At 49.5% G+C, this 20,595-nt stretch overlaps 7 protein-coding genes across 7 annotated transcripts; 5 read left to right on the top strand and 2 right to left on the bottom strand.

Moving 5' to 3' along the window:
- Positions 1–3,058: 3,058 nt before the first annotated feature.
- ATNIH1004_011028 (telomerase reverse transcriptase) lies at positions 3,059–7,180 on the top strand (the record flags this gene model as incomplete). The annotated part of the gene is made up of 6 exons (XM_033575594.1): positions 3,059–3,502; positions 3,670–3,988; positions 4,044–4,298; positions 4,355–4,710; positions 4,760–5,170; positions 5,237–7,180. 6 exons carry the CDS (start codon positions 3,059–3,061, stop codon positions 7,178–7,180), a joined length of 3,729 nt encoding a protein of 1,242 aa, XP_033421449.1.
- Positions 7,181–8,671: 1,491 nt separating this feature from the next.
- ATNIH1004_011029 (putative TBC domain protein) lies at positions 8,672–11,051 on the top strand (the record flags this gene model as incomplete). The annotated part of the gene is made up of 3 exons (XM_033575595.1): positions 8,672–9,875; positions 9,940–10,394; positions 10,446–11,051. 3 exons carry the CDS (start codon positions 8,672–8,674, stop codon positions 11,049–11,051), a joined length of 2,265 nt encoding a protein of 754 aa, XP_033421450.1.
- A 632-nt stretch (positions 11,052–11,683) lies between these two features.
- ATNIH1004_011030 (uncharacterized protein) lies at positions 11,684–11,935 on the bottom strand (the record flags this gene model as incomplete). Its single annotated transcript, XM_033575596.1, has 1 exon — positions 11,684–11,935. The coding sequence occupies one exon, from the start codon at positions 11,933–11,935 to the stop codon at positions 11,684–11,686; it is 252 nt and encodes an 83-aa protein (XP_033421451.1).
- A 951-nt stretch (positions 11,936–12,886) lies between these two features.
- On the top strand, positions 12,887–14,431 carry ATNIH1004_011031 (uncharacterized protein; the record flags this gene model as incomplete). Its single annotated transcript, XM_033575597.1, has 3 exons — positions 12,887–13,915; positions 13,977–14,078; positions 14,351–14,431. 3 exons carry the CDS (start codon positions 12,887–12,889, stop codon positions 14,429–14,431), a joined length of 1,212 nt encoding a protein of 403 aa, XP_033421452.1.
- Positions 14,432–14,530: 99 nt separating this feature from the next.
- On the bottom strand, positions 14,531–15,671 carry ATNIH1004_011032 (NADP-dependent oxidoreductase; the record flags this gene model as incomplete). Its single annotated transcript, XM_033575598.1, has 2 exons — positions 14,531–14,776; positions 14,847–15,671. The coding sequence occupies 2 exons, from the start codon at positions 15,669–15,671 to the stop codon at positions 14,531–14,533; spliced, it is 1,071 nt and encodes a 356-aa protein (XP_033421453.1).
- Positions 15,672–16,395: 724 nt separating this feature from the next.
- Positions 16,396–17,023, top strand: dprC (the record flags this gene model as incomplete). The annotated part of the gene is made up of 2 exons (XM_033575599.1): positions 16,396–16,830; positions 16,889–17,023. 2 exons carry the CDS (start codon positions 16,396–16,398, stop codon positions 17,021–17,023), a joined length of 570 nt encoding a protein of 189 aa, XP_033421454.1.
- Positions 17,024–17,961: 938 nt separating this feature from the next.
- Positions 17,962–20,571, top strand: ATNIH1004_011034 (uncharacterized protein; the record flags this gene model as incomplete). The annotated part of the gene is made up of 1 exon (XM_033575600.1): positions 17,962–20,571. One exon carries the CDS (start codon positions 17,962–17,964, stop codon positions 20,569–20,571), a length of 2,610 nt encoding a protein of 869 aa, XP_033421455.1.
- Positions 20,572–20,595: the final 24 nt, after the last annotated feature.

The raw sequence follows: 20,595 nt of genomic DNA on the forward strand, positions 1-20,595 counted from the left end.
CAAACTTTCACAGTTTGTTCGGAACACACTAAGGAAAATGCTGTATATAGCTTTTGGCTACAGAAGTTTATTATTCTGTACCTATGGTTAGAAAGCCTAAAGAGGTCAAACGGCCAATTAAAAGTAACAAAATAGGCTCCTTCAGCTGTTACCTTGTCTCCGTAATTAATACATCACGTCAGAAACTAAGGCCAGACTTCCCTACAGAGTAGTCCCACGAACGTCGTGTTAATAGCAACTCTCCTTCTTCATCAAAAACGGAAAAGACAGCGATGGCTACTGGCTAGGTTTCTCTGTCTCGTTGATTGTTATAACGGGAGTTACTCGTGACCATTAGAAGGCGACCCCTATATGCTGATGTCATTAAACGTCCTTCCCCCTCCCTTAGATTTTCTCTGCTCCCTCGATTTTGGCCCTGAAATTCTAGAAGCAAGGGAAGTAAAACGAAGATATGCTCTGGTGTCCTGTCGGAGTGCAGAAATACTATTTACCGTATAAGGCTATAGTTTAGTAGGTACTGCGTTCTGGGCTATAACATGAACCCCGTCCTTTCCCCTTTAGCAGTCTATTTTCTGGCCTTGCTATATACTATAGCTACCTAGGACTACAGGCTATCAGATATAATTGGGCATCTTAAGGCAGTACTAGAATGTAGGTAAAAAGAACAACTGAATACCTCCTGGCGGGCAAAAGATAAATACTGTGCATTAAGTAGGATTGACATCTACAAGGGCCTGCACCACTGTTCTAGATGTCTGCTATGTTAGTACTTATTTTGCCAACGGAGGATTCAATGCCAGCGTATCGCATTAGAGATGTATCCTTTGCATCTACTCCGTAATTATGATTTATAAGCTTATCTCTAAGAATCTATCTATTTTTCAGCATTGATTCTGATAGTTCACGATCAGTTGATTCTTTGCGGGTTGCATCTGTTCATCGCCTGCATCAATAACTTATCCGTCGATTCGCTTATGATGTCTCCGGATTGGTCCCATTGCCGTCATTATTCATGTAGAAAAGTCGCTGGTTAAATGCCATTTTTACTATGGTTAAATATTTATTATGAATACGTAGCAAAATATTCATCACTGCTCCGTACACCGCTTGTCGATTTTTTTTTTTTTTTTTGTTCGTCTGTACCAGATTTACCCCTGTTCTCGAATCACAAAACCACCAGGAGACAAGGGAGTTATCTTAAAAAAATAAATAAAACCAAATAAAAGAGAATAGGAATCGGTCCGGATAAAATGACATTTCCAAACTTTTAGGCGCTGCATCCAAAAACTCTCCCCCAGACTCCGCAGGGGCGGCGGATGGAGCATACCAAAGACAGGCTGAGCAAAAGGTCCAACAGTTCTTCCTCAGGAATGTTACTAGCGTCATGGCCATTCTAGACCACCCTCGTTTCAAGGGTCTGGCCTGACTCCATGTTAGTTCCTGTCGTTTCCAAACGGACGCCTTCGTCAATTTGGCAATATCGCCAGGAACAACCTATGATCGACAATATGCTGTCCACTCCCGGAAATACCAATGGGTGTCTCAATAAATTTCAATACTCTGTGGTTATTTTGTTCAATTTCCCAGCGACAGTGCCAGCATTTTTTTTTTTTTTTTTTTTTTTTTTTTTTTGCCCCTCTCTTGTCCCCTCTTGCGCGGACGGGGAAAAGCTTGACCTTCTTCCGTCATAAATTGGTAGCGTAAACGGGTGGGATTCCTGAAAATCACTACCCCTACCCGTGGGAAATCTATGTATCGGTACAGAGTAGATATTGGTATTGTTCAAGGATCAACCTTGGTGAGGCTTTGTAAGGGTTAATCAAATTATCTGCATTGGGTGATTCTTTTTAGCTCCACAATATCATCCACTCGTCTGCCCGTCGGAATTCGCCTTCTTGCGTCCGCCTACCTCTGACAAAACACCGCCCAACTCTGCCCATTAAGTGTTGGGGCCAAGCATTTATCTCCAATACTCGAAGGGTAGGTAGCCATAAAATGATTTACTCTGTATTTTGCAATCACAAGGAATCCCTACGAAATGGCGATCTATTGTATGACCGACCTGTTAAGCAGGGGTCATCAAATAGTACACAGTGTAATTAAAAAATAGAGGGAAAGGGGGAAAGGATTGGTGTTTGAAGCTATGAAGCTATGGACTTATACATACTTTGGCCGGCTATCAAGTGCCTCAAACAGCATTGAGTGGTAGAGAATATGGTACTCTTCGTGACTTTGACAGATATCAGGCAATCTATAGGTAACATTTGCACCTGGTAATAAGAGCCTTTTGATTATTTTGTACTGATAGAGAGAATAATATGGAGTACATCCCAAGTAATTGAGACCATTGGAACACCCGTCCTGCTGTCAATAAAAATATATACATGACAATACCAAATCAGAGCTCGCACACAGTCCCATGATTCTTTTTATGCCCAAACGCTATATTTTCATGTTGACACCTGCTTGTATGTAGTAGGATCATGGCAGGTACTCCTTTACATCAAAGTATCAATAATACCCAAATGCGAGCCAACTTCAGATTTTTCAATTGCCCGTAAACCTACTTCATAGTGTATCGAGCAGTGGGGGAATATGTCTCACTCCAAAACACCAGACTCTCGGGTCTCTCCATTTTTCACTCTCGCTTGCAAGGGTTGTTTCCATCGATCGTCGGGAAGGAATTTTGATGCACGTGACACGACCAGCGATTGATGATCCATGACGGATTGGGCCCCTATCCATAGTTTGTACATGCTAGATATGTAGAACTGCAATTGTATCGACGCTGCCTATGTAGCCATCTACCATAGGGATGATTTGGATTCTGGGTGCGGTCATTACCCAAATAGTAAGAACCTAATCGCACGCCTCGGCGCGACCAGACGCGTCACGCGTCTTGCCGCCAAGGATCTCATGACATGCAGCTCCTACTACTGATTCGCAGTACTCTATATGTACATGTCCCCTGCCTAGTCAATCTTAACTCAGTGCAAAGTGAAGCTCGCTTGGTGCCTATACTGGCACTACTGTCACGTCTCATTGTTGAGCCTCATCAATGGGCAAAAAAAGAAAGCGACCCGTCAAGAACGGTCAAACATGCGAGAATCCGTTGCAGACAAGCTCAAATAGTTCTAGCTGTTTCAAGACTGGCGATTCCTTGTCTCCCCAAAAAGCTGCCGAATATTCCCATCCCGTTATCTCTCTATACTACAGTGAAGTTGTGACGTTGAGACAATATCTTCTTCAGCAGATACCGGCCTCATCTAAGTCACGCCGTCGAAGAATTGCGTCGGTGCGCAATGGCTCTGCATCTACCAATTCGGGAAGCCAGGCGCATAATCTCGCCCTTTTTCTGGATACGACGCTGGTTGGAATCTTGAAAGAGTCGCCTCCAACGTGCACATTGGAACGTCGACGAAATTTGGCTGGATTTATACAATCACATTCTACTTCTCGGATTACTGGTACAGATACAGGGCCACTTTGTGCCCAAGCAGAGGTGAGGCTGTGTATTGAACTTGCTACTGTTCCAGAAAGTACCAGCAGCCAGTCTATGTGCTGCCATTGTAGGCGTGTTCCTTGAGTCGCACACTTGGTTCTAATATCATATAGCTGAGACTTTCTAATATGAGATATAGTTTTGCTAACATTGAATTATTTATACAGATTGTGAACTTTGTCATCTCTTCCTTGTTTAACCACAGTGGCTTCTCGCATCGAAGGCCGCATCACTTGTTAACTCATGGATTTCAACGTATATGCGGTCCCGAGCTTTCACGGAAGAATGATGAACTCGCATGTAGTATCCCCGGCCTTGTGGCACGCTTTCCCAACAAAAATGCGCAGGCACTCAAACAAGAACCTTGGACTGGTGTCCTTGGTCTCTTGGGATGCAACGGAGATGAGATTATGTTGAGACTGTTATTCGATTGCGGGATCTACACAGCTATAGATCACCGAAAAGGTGTATACTATCAGATTAGTGGTAGGCTTTACCTTTCTCGTGATAGAAGGCTTACTGATTCTGAGATGTTACCTAGGGCTCCCATTATCTATGCTCGAGCCAGTGCATAAGGGACCACAGCCAAAAGATCTTGTTATCAAAAAGACTGTTCCTATATCTCCCACGGCTATGGAGACCGTCTCAAAGTCTGATTCCGCCAAAGATAGTGCAGTGTTTCGCAATTGCCCTTCTTACAAACCCAACAGCATTGTATTTCCCCGTCGACGAATGCTCTATGCTCCTCCAACACTTAATTCAAAAGGGAAAATAGAGTATGGGTTAACAAATCGCCGTAAGTGCTGAAGACTGACTTAATATTGTGTGGATTAAGCCTAACAGATGAAATAGATGTCCTCAGTCGTTGCTCACCTGACTCAATGTCACAGTCTGTACACCTCATGAAATATATTTTTCCAAAACACTTTGGTTTGCATAATGTGTTCACATCGACACAAAGTAGCGAAAATGCCCAGCCTTATAAGGATTATTCCTCACGCGAGGTCGAAATTTCTAGAGCCAACGAACAAAGGCAGTCTCAGGCTCAGCGCTCAGGAGCTCATTCAACTGGTACTCCTAATGAGTCGGGGGGATTTAATCGAATTCCCAGAAGGCTCCGAAGAGCTGTAGATTTAGTTCAAAAGTTGCAGAAGCGCCACAAACGCTGTTCGTATGCAGAGTTATTACGATATTATTGCCCGTTGGACGTACGTGATTATTCAATAATGCGCAAAACAGATGTTACTGACGTTTCAGTCCTCGGGACCGTGGAAATACGGGGTTGACAACTCTCAAAATGAGAGGACTCCAGGATCCAAATCATCGGCACCAGAAGACTTTGTCACCCAGCTTCGTGTTCCCACTCATACACACACATCCCAAACGCTACAAGAGGGTCAGCAATTGGACACCTCGAATGTACAAAATCCGGCACCCCAGAATATAATTTCTAGACCAAAGCTCCGCTTAACAGACCATGCGACTCCCGCTCCTTCGGTATCGGCTTTCTGTCGAGCAGCCCTTCGGAAGTTGATTCCTCCGCAATGGTATGGGACTGGCCAGCAGGGGAAGGCCAACCAGGATATTGTCCTTAGGAATGTTGACCGATTTGTGTGCATGCGACGTTATGAAAACTTAAGTATTCATGAAATTTGCAAAGGCATAAAGGTTGGAGTATACAACTTTTCCAGTGGTAATAGTGCCTCTAATATACATGTATTAACAATTTTTCAGATCACATCTATCCCTTGGCTAGAGCCTCCAGATGTCGGTAGGCAGCAGGTGTTGTCTCAAAACAAGCTTTCATTGTCCGATATGCACAAGCGCACAGAAATCTTTCACGAACTAATATATTACATCTTCGACTCAATATTAATACCTCTCGTTCGGTCTAACTTCTACGTAACTGAATCTCAAATCCATCGAAACCGCCTATTCTTCTTTCAGCATGATGTGTGGCGTCAGTTGACTCAACAGCCACTCGCTGATCTTAAATCCTCCATGTTCGAAGAACTGAAACCGGAGAAAGCAAACAATATACTTGGCCGCAGATCTCTAGGATATGGCTCATTACGACTTCTTCCAAAAATGACCGGTATTCGGCCCATCGTAAATCTTCGGCGGCGGATGCAGTTGAAGAGCAAGTGGACGACCACGGGGGTTCAATATTTGGGTCCAAGCATTAATTCCACGGTGGCACCCATTTTCAACGTATTGAACTACGAGAAAACTCGTAACCCGGCTCAACTTGGCTCATGCCTGTATTCAGTGGGCGAAATCCATTCTCGGCTCAAGGCCTTCAAAGAACAGATGTCACAAGGATCTTCGGGCCATACTCGTCAGCTGCCTTTCTATTTCGTTAAGCTTGATATCCAATCCTGTTTTGACACCATCCCTCAGCAAAAGCTGATCCACCTTGTCGAAAAATTGGTGTCTGAAGAAGCGTATCATGTGACGAAGTACGTTGAAATGAGAGTCCAAGATGAGTTTAGTAACATATGGCCGTCGCAAGGATCTCGGCAGAACAAAGGCGTGCGGAAATTTGTGGGTAGAGCAGCACCTGCCATGAAACCTCAACCTCTAGCAGAGACCATTGAGAGTGGCGGTGTCAGTCGCAGGAGAAACACAGTCTTTGTTGATACAGTAGCACAGAAATACTACAACACCGAGGATCTACTGGATCTCCTGAATGAGCACCTCCGAAACAACCTCGTTAAATTTGGAAAGAAGTTTTTTCGGCAGCGCAATGGTATTCCTCAGGGCTCTGTGTTGTCCAGCCTTCTTTGCAATTTATTCTACGCCGAAATGGAACGAGAAAAGTTGGGGTTCCTTGGCTGCAAAGAGGCCTTGCTTCTTCGTCTTGTAGACGACTTTCTACTAATAACGTCCAATCCCACCCTTGCGATGCGCTTCTTGAAAGTGATGGTCAAAGGACAGCCGGCGTATGGGATCACCGTGAACCCAGCGAAGAGCTTGGTTAATTTTGGCGCTGTCGTCGAGGGAGCACATATCCCAAGGCTTATCGATAGTTCGTTGTTCCCGTACTGTGGGAGCCTGATCGACACTCGCACGCTGGAAGTACATAAAGATCATGACAGGATCCTGGAAGGAGGCGACTCTGCTGCGGAAAATTTATCAAATTCGTTGACCGTCGAACTGGCGCGAGCCCCGGGGCATTCTTTTCACCGGAAAGTACTAGCATCATTCAAACTACTCATGCATCCCATGTACCTCGACACCAGCCACAATTCACTCCCTGTGGTGCTGTCCAACTTGTATGCCAATTTCGTGATGACAGCCATGAGAATGTATCGATATATGAGGGCGTTGATTGGGCGACGACATCCTACTCCAGCAGTGGTAATTCGAGTCATTAGGGACCTGATCCAGTTATCTCACCGATTTGTCCAAGCCAAACGCACACCGAGCCGGCAAGTAGGCGAGGGTGATGACTCCAACTCGTCAAGCACAAGCATGGTACATGGGTTCCAGGTACAGTATCTTGCGGCCGCTGCATTTCGCCATGTATTGGGTCGCAAACAGACACGATACGGCGCTGTGTTGCACTGGCTCGACCAGATTCAACGACAAGCACGACCGAAATCGAATGGCAAGCTGGCACATTTGGTGCAAGTGGTGCGGAAAGGCAATATGTTATATGGAGGCTGGAGGTATTGATTGGCCACTCTAGAACTTCTCCAGTGCACTACTTCCACAAGACAAGACTGTTGATCCAAGAAAGTCCATGACAGCTCCTTATGGGATTCCTGAATACATTTGTGGCCTACAGTAGATGTCCATGCTTATTTAGTGTTCCTTTCTACAACTATTACGGGTATGGAGTACAATCAGATCCATAGTAGTGCTGGTAATAGGGAAAACCCCACCAGCGATGAGTAGTGCCTAGAATCAGAGCGAAGAGGGGGGAGGATTAAAAAAAAAAAAAAAATCAAAAAAGGAAGTAGGAAATAATTACACTCTTCCGGGTACTTAGCTAAGGGGAAGAAATGGTGGAAGGTGCGCCACGGTATGAAGATGGCATACCATGGAACCCTTACCAGCGGACGTGAATGTGACTGGATTAGGGGGGAGAGAAAAGAAGGGAGGAAAAGGAGAAAGGGGGAGGCAAATCGGATTTGTTGTTTTCAGCCCATTGAAGGTAAAATGTCAACAAATAAATGTATTTACGATCAAAAGCATTCAGATTCTTCATGATTGCCTGGCAGTATATTGCGTAATAATCATCATCATCATCATCAGCAGCAGCAGCACCGCCACTGCAAACGGTCGCAACCTCAGGCTTTCAAGGCGGGAGTAAAAATACGTTTAAAACGGGTTGTGATCGGCGGATCGGTTGCGTCTTAGTACTGTAAGCCAGCAACTGTGGAATAAAGGACTATCTATTCCGTACCTAGGTAGATGTGTATTTAGAGGTATGCGTATGTCTGGACGCATCCAGCCCACGAGTATCTTTGGAGTATCGCAATGCACAGTTGAGGCCCCTGCAGCGCCTCCAGAATACCTCCAGAGTACCTAGCCTAGGTACGTACCGGATTGACCAGAGTCTAGAGCAGAAGTGTAAGCCTTAGGCCATCGCCGGTCACGCTTGCGGCTTCATTTCGGTTGATTTCATTTGATCCAAACCTCCCATCCCCTTCACTGCCCCCATCCTTCACTCCGCTTCTTCTCATTCCTGTTCCTGTCCTTCGCTTACTCCAACATTTCTCCCTCCTTTCGCTTTGGATTTCCTTTGTTATTGTTGTTGGGTTGGTCCATTCTTCGTCTCAGATCCTTACCACTCTCAACTACCTCGTTACTACTGATCCGACTTTCTGGACTTTCTCTCGCTCCCCATCTTTTGGAATCCTCCTGCAACGGGCTCTACCTCGAAGGGATTGGGTAGATAACCAATTGTCTACGGGTTGTTGATGGGCCTCAGTGCTCTGCGAAATAAATATTACTTTTCTACTACTTCGGCCTAGGCCGTCCTTTCGTCTATCGTTTTGTGAATTCATCTTTTTCTTGAGCAACTTTCTTTACTCGCTGCGCGACCGATTATATTTTAATAGTTAATTTCGACCTTCAGACTCTTTGCTCGCGTCGGACGTGTCTCTTCCCCTGCCGTGGGTTTCAGGATCTATTCGAACTAATCGTCATTCGCGGTGCGAGATGACAACCCTTTGCACGAGTCCCAATTCGCCGCCCGAGCTATCCGGGTCCAAATCATCCAAATCCTCCTCCTTTCGCTCCTCATCGCAGCTGTCAGGCACCGACGGCATCTTGACTGATATCTCAAACTTCGAAGAAATCGGCTTGGACGATGATGCGGACCTGTCCTTTAAGGATAATCCTGTATATGGGCGACCCGGCGGATTCGTACGGTCTTCAACAGCCAGGTTACAGGCCAAGTCTCCCGTTGCCACGACACGCGACTTGACAGCAGCCCCCAAACAGATGAAAAGCCCCTACCCGCCGTTGCAAAAGCAGACCGGCAACACGCTGGGTCTCCAGGCTCGCGGGGTCTCTAAAATAAAGACTGGGGGCAAGCGTGATCTTAGCGGCATCGCATCATCGCCGTTGCAACTTCCCAAACCTCGTCGATCACGATCCACCTCACCACTTCGGCTGTCATCAAACCTAGACTCGTCACCATCTACGTCCTTGTCACCAGACCATGCTCGACCGCCTCTCAACCGCAAACAATCCTGGCAACCGAATCGCAAGTCTCTGAGGGAGCTAGAGGAGGAGTATCATGATTCGGATGAAGAGCTTCCGGAGGACGCAAGTCTGTGGAATGTGCCCATATCTCCACGGCCAGTGCAGGATCGTGCACCGTCCCGAGATGCTAGTCCGGATGGCCGCAGCCCAGGCCCTCGGCCCTTGCCCTTGTCACATTCAGTCTCAGAAACAGCCGTTCCTTCGTCACAAGCAGCCAAATCCCCAGCTGCATCTCGGTCAAGCCGGCAGAGTACGCGATCGGCCTCTGCAGGCCCTGAACGCGGCCAGATATCCCCACGAAATCCACGTGTTTACTCGTATAATACCATGATGTCTGATCTGTCGGAGGAGGCGAAAATAATAACGGAGGCTCTAGAGTTCCATGCTGACGAACACGAGCGCAAGCGAGGAGAGAGCCTACAAATTGCCTTGTCCTCGAAGCGATCAAGCACGGACTCCAAGCGAGGGTCCAAGGGCATTGAGCTACCTCCCCTGCAGAAGTCCAACATAATGATCGACCCTTTGCCAATCAGCAAAGAAAAAGAGAAGGTCCTAACACGAACGCGGCCAAGCTGGCTTCCTCCTAAAGACCAGAAGGAGGAGCGGAGGCACTTGAAGGAATACAAGAGGATGATGGTGCAATCACGGGAAGCAGGTCGGTGCTTACTCTCGACGTACCCCAAATCATTTGGGAAACCAAGCAGACTGATATGTAGCAGATAAGCGCAAGGCTGCTAAGGCCGCCTCGGCGATGTGCGAGAAAGACAACACCCGGGAAGCCCTTCAACGTATTTGGGATGAGTACGTGTATCCGAACTGGGATCATGCCGTCACCGAAACCCGTACGCGAGAGCTTTGGTGGCGCGGAGTGCCCCCGCGAGCCCGAGGATCTACCTGGCAACGTGCCATCGGCAATGAGCTGGCTCTGTCCGAGGAAACATTCAAAAAGGCGTTACTACGAGCCAAAGATGTGAAATCGAGGCCTGGTGGAGATTCCGGGGAGAGCAACAAAAGGATGCGAGAGTGGTTTGAAATCATCGAAGCAGATGTGTCCAAAGCATTTCCAGATTTAAAGCTCTTCCAAGAAAGGGGTCCCCTACGCGATACACTGATCGACGTGCTTGAAGCATACTCTATGTATCGGAGCGATGTGGGTTACGTCAGTGGACTTCACGTAAGTGGCTTCCTGGGCGATATGTATGCCTTGATCCTAACGAATCTATAGACCATCGCCGCCCTTCTTGTCCTTCAATTCCCAACTCCTGCGTCGGCGTTTCTTGCCATGGCCAACGCCCTCAACCGGCCACTGCCTGTGGCCTTCCTCACATACGATCGGGGGGCTATGAGCCGTACCTATTCCCTAGCGTCTGCGACGCTTCGCTATAAATTCCCTCGTCTTGCCGCCCATCTCTACGAGACGCTTCAGCTCACCGACGAAGAAATTTGGGAGCCCATGTTCCGCTCCCTTCTCACGAACGGTCTCGACTTGGAGCGCATTAGTCGCGTGTGGGACTGCTGGGTGTTTGAAGGAGACCGGATTTTGATTCGCGCTGCAGTCGCAATTCTTGGCTGCTTGCAGCCGCAATTGTTTGGGTTTATCAACCCGGATGACCAAGGCCGCACCACGGTCCAAAAAATCCTGGGATGGGGCCCACGGAATATCGGGACGAAACCGAAGGAGCGCCATAGTGCTCCGACAGCCTCTTCGACTGGGTTCGGTGGTGGCCAGTTTGCCAATGCCGGTACTGGGGACTACTGGATACTCACGGGTGCCGGCGATGAGGATGGGTTCATGACGGAAGTTCGGGAGGCAGGCAAGGTGCGAGGATAGGAAGGGGTGGCGCATTGATTGAATCACCTAGCTATAAATAATCAGTGAACATGCCTAGTCGCCTTCTATCAATCCCTGGCTTGTCTTATGTATCCTCTGGACGTTCTTTTGGGTCTAGTTTCTCCTCTTGCTTCGAGGATCTTCAAGGATGTTCCATCTGATTCTACCAACGGTACCCCTGTACGACTCTTCTATTGGTATCTGCATGCATGGACGGCTGTACGTGTCGGGTAGCTTACACGCATGCTTATAGTATACAAATACGGGCATATATATTTGTGGTACGTTCTGGGTCTTGGATTGTAAGAGTTTTGTACGCAGGTGTAGGTAACATGACAATTGAATTTGATGACTTCAGCCAATGACTCCAATTTGGAGGAATGAAGATGAAGATGAGCAGACACAGAAAGTTTGGGGGACACCACTGACGGAGAATTCCACAACGAGGGTATGTATGATGTTGACAAGAGAAGATACTTATAGGTGTGCGCGCCGCGACAGGGGATTGAGATATCGCCGAAAGAAAGTCTCTGGCTTCGTCCACATGAGTTTGGCTGAGGTGGGAAACTGAATCTGCGCAAACGGTCGAGAGTCACCATACTCGTAGTCCCGATAGAGCACCTCGGCGAGTGTCACAAAGCCCCCTCTTGGGAGCAATTGCTGGATCGACTGGTGGCTTTGACGATAACCTCCTCGTAGCCCTGGTGATTGGCGTACAGGAGCGAAATCCATATCAGATCCGGCACGAGACCGCGGCTTTCGAAGTCGCCGTCTACTCCCCCGAACAAGAGCTCAAAGACCTTCCTCTTCTTATCCTTCTGTTTCTGGGTCTGTGCCGACCGGTTTGCAAACGACGCGTCGAGACGGTCAAAGAGCTCATACATGGATTCTAGACCAGCAGGTGAAGGGTAGGGACCGTCTCTTTTCTGTCACGGGCCGGCCATCACGGCCGCAATAATGGTTCCGTCAGCCTTCCTTGTGATAATTGTCATGTTGGAAGCGGCCAGCCGGGCGAATTCTTGTTGACACGTCCATTGGAGCTTCTCTCGGTGCTCGGGGTTGGTCGTTGTCGCGAGTGTACGAAAGATTGGCTCACGCTCTAGAAAGACATGGGCCATGAGAAATCCCCAGATTCTGCACATCTTCCTCCCTCCTCGCGTCTAGAAACTGTACCGTGCAGCCGGGAATGCCACTCGGTCTCGCAGCGGCTTTGCAGGCAGCATCCAGGGTCAAGTCGAGAGAGCGTTGGGGTTCGCTGGAACCAGTCATTTCAATTCTCGTCATTGAATATCACGCCGTTTGCTGTCAACCGCTAACATTCAGCCTACTTGATGGTGGGAAAGAAAGATCAGGCTTGGGCTGTCTTATAGGCCCCTGGGGGACGACAACGCCTCCAAATGAAGAGCATGCATTGGCGTGAGGCGAATTGGATTGGAGTTGCATTAGATCGATAACACCGGCTGAAGGGAGATGGAAAGAACAGCCGAGTACAAGCCTTTCCAAGCCTTGCCTAAGACAGAAGCATTAAATAAGTAGCTTAGCTAGTTAGTAGTTAACTATCTGGATCAAGGAGAAATAGAGACGATGAAATGATCAGGTGCACAGGCCGGGGGAAGAGAAGGGGGGTGGTGCCTTTCCTTTTCCGTGCGGCTTTTAATCTGCCCACCCAATCCTGCCGCTGAGGCATTTCTTTCGTACCACTTCGTGTCTCTCTCAAGAATAATGGCGTTGCAATTCAGGTACCAGATGACTCGGTTTAATATATATGGGAGTGGGAGGGGGTTATTCCCTCTCTCTTTAGGTATCTGCGTTAAGGGATCCAAAACCATCAGGAGATGGCCAAACTACACGATGATTGCCTTCACTCTCACCAAATAGAGCCTCGTGGACCCAAACCACCATCTTCCCTGCTGGGCAGGATCTCATTTCCCCAATTTCTAAAATGCTGTTGGTCCCCCAACGACGATGGCAGTGTCTCCGAGCGAGAGACCCTGCTGGATTCGCCATTGTCCTTCTCCGAGAAGTACGGCACATGCAGGAAAATCCTCCATTACGGTTCTCACAGCTGTGTGAGGATCTACGCGCAATCACCTCCCTGCAGTCCATACCAACGGCTCTATGTGGTCAAGGTCTTCCGTCGTTCGTCCTGCGTCGCCATCACCCAGGCCCACCGATTCGAACAGACTCTCTCCTCGGCCGTTTCTCATCCCAACCTCCTCCAGGCCGTCGACGCCCCGCTCAATGAACGCGGGGAACTATGTCTAGTGACGGACCTGTGTGCCGGAGGAGACCTCAACACCCTAATCGCCACATCGGATCGGAATCTGCCCGTTCGCAGTGCGGACTGTTTCTTCAAGCAGATCATGCGCGCGCTATCCTATCTCCATGACCATGGCATTGCGCACTGCGACATCAAGACGGAGAATATCCTTCTCACAGTCAACGGTGCCGTCAAAGTGGCGGACTTTGGCAGCGCACAGTGGTCCCCAATCGATGAGAAGACAGCAAAGAACCACGGCAACTGGATACGTCGGTCTCTACTTGCCAATACGGGTCAATATGCACCACCGCGGAAGTTGCTCGGTTCCATCGCTTATCTTCCCCCGGAGGAATTCAGCAGCACTGATGGTGGTGGTAGTAGTAGTAGTGGTGGTGGTGGTGGTGGTGGTGGTGGTGATGGTGATGACGATGTACACGATCATAGGCCGGGTGATGTCTGGGCCGCGGGACTGGTGTATATGGCAATGAGATGTGGGCGTTTACTTTGGCGAATGGCTTGTGAGGATGAAGACGGTGGCTATATGGCATATATTCGCGGACGTCAGCGAAGTAATGGTTATCCTCCGATCGAAGCGCTAGGGGAGGTATGTCCTTGTCTCTCGTCTCTGAGCTTTTAAGACGCGCCTGCTAATCGCACTTTTCTAGAAGCACCGGTGTAATGTTATCTATGCAATGCTACATCCCGATCATAGCCGGCGGATCGAGATCAACGACGTGCTCCGGTCCGAATGGATGTATGACGTGCAGGTGTGTGAGGCAGGAGAGAATGGTTGGTAGAGATTAAATACGCTTATGATGATACCTACCTGCATATACTGTAGTATGTATCTACTGTCAGGCCTGCAGTCAACACGTCTTTGCCCGGCCATCCAGCCGTAGCCTTTTGGTTCATGCCGTTCCCTAGAGATGGTACTCTTCTGCGCTCCGTCGCTCTTCTTCGGCTGTCATCTCACTGGCAACACACTAGTGGTGATATTGTTCGCGCGAATATGCAGACCACTCTGCTGGAACATTGATAGAACGTGCTTTGCCTACCGGAGGATCAAACCTGGCTGTATATGCTTGAGATGGTGCATAGCGTCAACAAGGCTTCATCTTGATCAACTAGGCTATTCTAGAACATAATAATATGTTTCATCGCCCCCCTTGGTGAGAGGCTAAATACACCATGCTACCAGATACATGGAACAGGCCAGTGCCTATAGTTTCGCCTTGGCTGCGATCGCCTCACTCACCGGAGCCACCTCGACCATCATTTTGCCCGTATTGGCCCCTTGGTACAGGCTCACCAAGCTCTGCGGTGCCGACTTCAGCCCGCCGGGGATGATGTGCTCCTTGCGTTTGATTTTGCCCTGCGTCAACCACGTGGCAAGGTCCTTCAATGCGACCGGATACTTCTTCGCGTAGTCGAAAACGATAAAGCCCTTCACCGTCACCCGTTGTGACTGCTCACATCCATTGTTAGGAGTTGATTCTCGCACGATAGAAGAATGAATGGGACAAGGGAAGACTTACAATGACGGTCATGAAGTTGGACGGCCCCTGGGGTTTGGCCGCGTTGTACTGACTGATAGCACCGCAGATGACAAACCGAGAGTCTCGTGCGGCCCGAGCCAGACATGCATCGAGGATCTCACCCCCGACATTGTCGAAGAAGACGTCAATGTACTCCGGGGTGGCATCCTTCAGCTGCTTCTTCCAGTCCTTGTCCTTGTAATTGATGGCCGCATCGAAGCCCAGCTCCGTACGTAGAAACTCACACTTGTCCGCACTCCCGGCCAGCCCGACAACTCTCTTCGCACCTAGAATCCTAGCAATCTGCCCGGCAACCATGCCCGTTGCGCCAGCCGCTCCGGAGACGACCACCGTCTCCCCAGCCTTGGGTTGCCCAACCTCGGTCATCCCGAAGTATGCAGTCAAACCGGTCACTCCGAACACTGACATGGCGTCGGTGGGCCTGCATCCCGGCGGAATGGTGATTTTCTCTACCTCTTTGGGACCCAGCAGTGCATACTCTTGCCAGCCGGAGTATGCGACCACCCAGTCTCCAACCTGGTATTGGGACTTCAGCCCGCCGCCCACGCCGATTACCTGGGCGATACTCTGGCCGCGCATGATGCTGCCCCGTTCAACGGGGGCAATGTAGGACCGCTTAGCGGTGAGCCATTGTCGCATGGCCGGGTCGAGAGAAAGGTAGTGGACGCGCACCAGCACTTTGTCATCGGGGACATAGTCGGGAATGGTGGTGGTGTTCAGCTTGAAGGTGCCGTTCGATAAGGAAGGGTCAATAGCCGGGGAGGGCGTATTGGCGTAGATGATCTGATTATTTAATATAGGCATAATGGATCGAGTCGATTCAGTTCAGTTGATGGATGGAATCAACGACCCCGTGGGGAAGACCAAGTGCAATAAATGAGAGATGGGGGCAGAAAAGAGCCTCGGATGTTAACCTTTTAGCCGGGCATTCATGATTTATGATCATGGGGGCCAACTCATGGCTCAAACAGGAAGAGAGTGAATAGCTCTTCTCCACTCATGAGGAACGGTCCAACCTGCAAAGACTGTCTTTCTTGTTTTCGTCTCTTGAGAAGCAAGAAATTCCAGAAAGGGGAGATAGTTACTGCTTAACTTGTTAGTCAGAGTCATAGTTAACTTAAAATTATGCAAGTACCTGACTAACTATGCACTATTATGCATAGATGATGTAATCGCTCATTATCGATAAGATGATCACCTGACATGGAAGAGCTGTGCGAGTCACTCTTGGCTGTTCAGGCAATTCAATGGAGTCGGGGTCTTCATAACAAAGTATAAGATGAATGCTTTTATTACCACAGAAAGAGCTCGCTATTTTTTATGAGTTTGATCTGACCCAGTGGTTTGTCTCCCTCAGACGTTGCCAGTTCCGCAGTCTGACCTAGGCAACGACGTCAGGCAATCACAGCCTTTATATACTCAAGCTACGTCACTCACTCCAATTCAATCCCCGTCGTCTCTTTAGCATAATCAATTTCGTCCAGAGCGTATCGTTCTCTTCTTTTGTTGTAATTACTACTACGCCATCATGAGCACTCAACCCCTATATCGCACCTCCACCTTTGGTGTGTCCGGCCAGGATCATAGCTCTTCAACCCCAATTAGAACACAGGTTGGACATGTCCCCAGCCCTAGCTCCAATGCTCTGGGAACTGGACAGGCACCATCCACGCATCAACTTAATATGAGTTACCAGCATGATTCCCGCGTGGACATCCGTATGGCTGGCACCAACCTTTCAGGGAATTTGACGGGACCTGGATATGATACAGTCCGTGTTGGACAAGAACCAGCACCGCCCTATAGCGACAATAACAATACCTACGGAACTTCGAACCCTCCAAGCGATGCCACCGGACGGGGCTACGGTGCTTCTACGGAGTCACATGCGACCGGGTCCAAATTGGCTCGGAAAGGGGAAGAACTCGGCCACAGCGCCATATCCCTCTTCGCAGAGGTTCATGTGGGTTTTCCTTTTCCATAGAACGATGGATGGAAGAGGCGCTAATAGGTTGATATAGGGGGCGGGAGAATTACTACGCGGGGGTTTAATGGCAGCGCTAGATAAGGCGTTTGGCGATGAAAAAGGTGCGGCAAAGAATGCAGAGATTGCGAGTAAAGGCGAGCAGGAGATGCGGTCCGGTCAGTTTAGATGAAGGATTTGTGGGGAATGAGAACGAGTCATGATGTTACGAACTGCAGGGGATTGTATAATATGACTTTTTTCCTAGTACGGAGTAATATCAATATCAATATCAATATGATGCTTATTTTGAGCTGAGACAAGGAGTTGGAAACAAACCAGGGAGTTGAAATGAAACAAGAAGTTGGGAATAAAACAAGACGTTGAATATCAAACAAGAAGTTGGATATAAACAAGTCTCTCCCTAATGAATTCTTCTTTTTGTATGGGCCAATCACGGACCAGCCCCGTCCACCTTTCGCCTCATCTCCATCGATCGATCTTCACGTCCATCCATTATCCACCTCTCTGTATCAACAATGTATCATCAATCCTTCAGATAGAAGACTATCCTAAGACTATCTGGAGCAAATATTGCCAAGAGTCCAACCATGGATAACTTTCAGTACGAAGAGCTCTTCGCCCCAACTCAAAATTCCCCTCAGGAAGCTTTATCCGGACTACCCGAAGGCTGTGCTGTGGAACCGGCCCTTTTTTTTTTTTTTTTTCCCCTTCTCTCTCTTCGCACAGCAACAGCACGATGGGTAGCTTGGAATCATGAATGATCAATGAATCAATCAAACGATGGTCTATCACTTAATCGATCGATCCAAGTGGGAACCACAGCGGATAACGGCGTACGAATACGACTCTAGTGTGTCTTCAGTCTTCACATGTGACGACATGGTCTAGTCCAAATTTCTCATTCTTCTCAAAATTTATTTTATTGTTATTTTCCATTTCTTCTTCTTCTTCTTGATTAACTCTGGTTTCTTCTCTTTCCTGCTTTTTTTCTTTGGCCCCGTTGGGTTATTTCCAACTCTTCCGGCCCCTGGACTTCCCCATTGTTCCTTGTATGGTGTAAACCTCGTACTCGTTATCATCATCCACTTCTCCATTGACCCCATAGCCATGGCTGTCCCGGCAGTACCGGAAGAAGACCATAATCTGGTCAATGCCGTCGTGGGCCCCTCGCCGGCCCTCATCCAGTCCTTTCCCCTCGGAAACTCCAGTTCTGACAGCGAGGAGCAAGGCCTCCCAGGGCTGGACGCTGCCCGGCAAGATGAGGCGGACGAAATGGTTGGGATCAGTATCGGCCGTGCGCAAAGTCGCATGAAGGCCCGTCTCACGCCTGCTGAGGAGAAGAACCGCATCATGGAACGCAACGGTGGCTATTTCGAGCCCATCCCAGACGTTGGTGACTCGGACGGCCTCTTTGTCTCTGAAATCACAGCTGAGCCAGAAGAGGTCTTGCTAGAAACTAGCCAGCGGGCTGACGAGAATGGGCTGCATTCAGGTCTAACCAAGAACGTGGGCCACCGATCTAGTTTTACCCGGTCGATTTTGAAGAATGGCATACCGCTACGGCCGCGGGCCTGGTCTGGTGATAGTTTAGCCAACCGTAGTCTTAAGAAGTTCCTCCCGGACTTGGGGGCTCTAACCAGACGGCCAACACTTCCATTTCTTTCTAGCAATTCCCAACGTCCGACCCCGAGTCAATCTCCGAAGCCTTCTCCGCCCAGGTCGCCGCCGCTGAACAAGGAGGAACACCCATACAAGACACCACCACGACGGAGATCGTCTACCAACCTGGACGCCGATACAGTGATCGTGGACGAACCTATCACCGATTTAAATCCCCTCGGTGGGCCAATTCGAGCAAAACACTCGTACTCCCGCCGGCTTAGTGCAACGGCTTCGGGGGGTCCGCCCAACCTACGGAGATCGTCGTCGGACCAGTCCTTGTATTTGAGAGCGACATCCACCGCGTCCTCCCTCGACCAGCGACCCCGATATGAGAACGTGCATTCGCAAGTCAACAGTCGGTTCAAGGCAATCAAGGACAGTCTACAGGATTCGAGCAGCCGCTTCCTTAGCATGCCTAGCTTTAACCTGCAGGAACTCCGGAACGACTGGGGTTCTAGGCCGTTCCTCAATGAATCCATCCAACGCAAGACCGCTACGGATCCGCCATCCCATCGGAAAGTGCTACGGGAACCAATCTCGACTCAGACTCGATCTCATTCCCCGCGTTCCAATTCCAACACACTGCTTCCAGTCCTGAATGAGGCGATGTCCGAACTGACTGGAGATGTAGTGGTCATGGGGGGTTACCGGGGGTCCGTTCTACGCTCCGCAAAACCACCTCAGCGTCAACTATGGGTTCCAATGAAAGTCGGTCTCAATCTTCGCAGAGTAGATCTTGAGGTGGGCTTGAACCCAGAGGATGAGGAACGAATGGAGGAGACTATTATTCCATCGGGCGTACTCTCCCATATTGGGCCAGTCGACATATGTCGACGGTTGCTGAAGCGTCTCCAAAAATGTGAAAATGCGGTTAAGGGGGATCTCCGTGTCTGGGACTACGGCTACGATTGGCGCCTAAGCCCGCATCTTCTCTCGCGGAGGCTAATCAAATTCCTTGAGGGCTTGCCATGTAACGCATCCGACGTGCCACCGGAGAAACGAGGGGCGTATGTCATCGCCCATAGCCTGGGAGGCCTAATAACGCGCCACGCCGTTAACCAGCGGCCAGAACTCTTCGCGGGGGTCGTCTACGCCGGGGTCCCTCAACACTGTGTGAACATTCTAGGTCCGCTCCGCAACGGGGATGACGTGCTCCTCAGTTCCCGGGTCCTCACGGCGCAGGTGAATTTCACCTTCCGGACTAGCTTTGCCCTTCTCCCCGAAGACGGCCATTGCTTCATCGACAAACGTACCAAAGAAGAATATCGTGTGGACTTCTTCTCCGCCGAGGCCTGGGATGAATATCGTCTCTCCCCCTGTATCAGTCCGGCGTTTCCACCGATGACCCCGAAGGGCATGGCCCTTATGGACAATATTCCTCGTCTCGGTAAACGCTTCTCCACCGTCCTTAGCAGCAAGGAGAGCCTGTCATCCGATGACACCGCAGCTGATCCGGCATCACCCCGGTCCGGTGGAGCCAGTGAGGGCGAGCAGACTCCCGGCCAGAAAACCACCCACAATTTCCTGGGTCCGACATCCGACATTGCCGAAAGGGTCTCAACTATAGCCCCAAACATCGACGGCGTCGTGGGACCGACATCCCATATGCGGGGCTCATCCAATGTGAAGGCCACTACAGCCATCACCATCCCCCGCGCTGCAGCTTTCTCCTATCTTGAGCGCACCCTTGCCGAGGTCCTTCGCTTCAAGCAGGAACTCGCTTTCAACCCCTCCCACCATTCCAGCAACAGCTACCCGCCCTTCGCCGTCCTGTACGGCAAGTCCGTCCCCACGGTGTACGGCGCTCGGGTTTGGTCGCGCGAACAAATCAAGCATCAGGACACCTACGATGATCTCGCCTTTGCGGCCGGTGACGGTGTCTGTCTTGCGTCGGCCGCCATGCTGCCGCCTGGATACCGGATCATCAAAGGTGGTCTAGTAAAGAGTGATCGCGGCCATGTTGGTCTGTTAGGGGATTTAGAGGGGGTTGGTCAATGTCTCCAAGCTCTGCTTCGTGGGCGACGAGAGAGAGTGGGACTTGGCGACCTTTCCTAAGCGTTTGTTTCATTTTTTATTCAC

The sequence above is a fragment of the Aspergillus tanneri genome (assembly GCF_003426965.1).
Source record: "Aspergillus tanneri strain NIH1004 chromosome Unknown AapTan_8_pilon_pilon_pilon, whole genome shotgun sequence".
NCBI lineage: Eukaryota > Fungi > Ascomycota > Eurotiomycetes > Eurotiales > Aspergillaceae > Aspergillus > Aspergillus tanneri.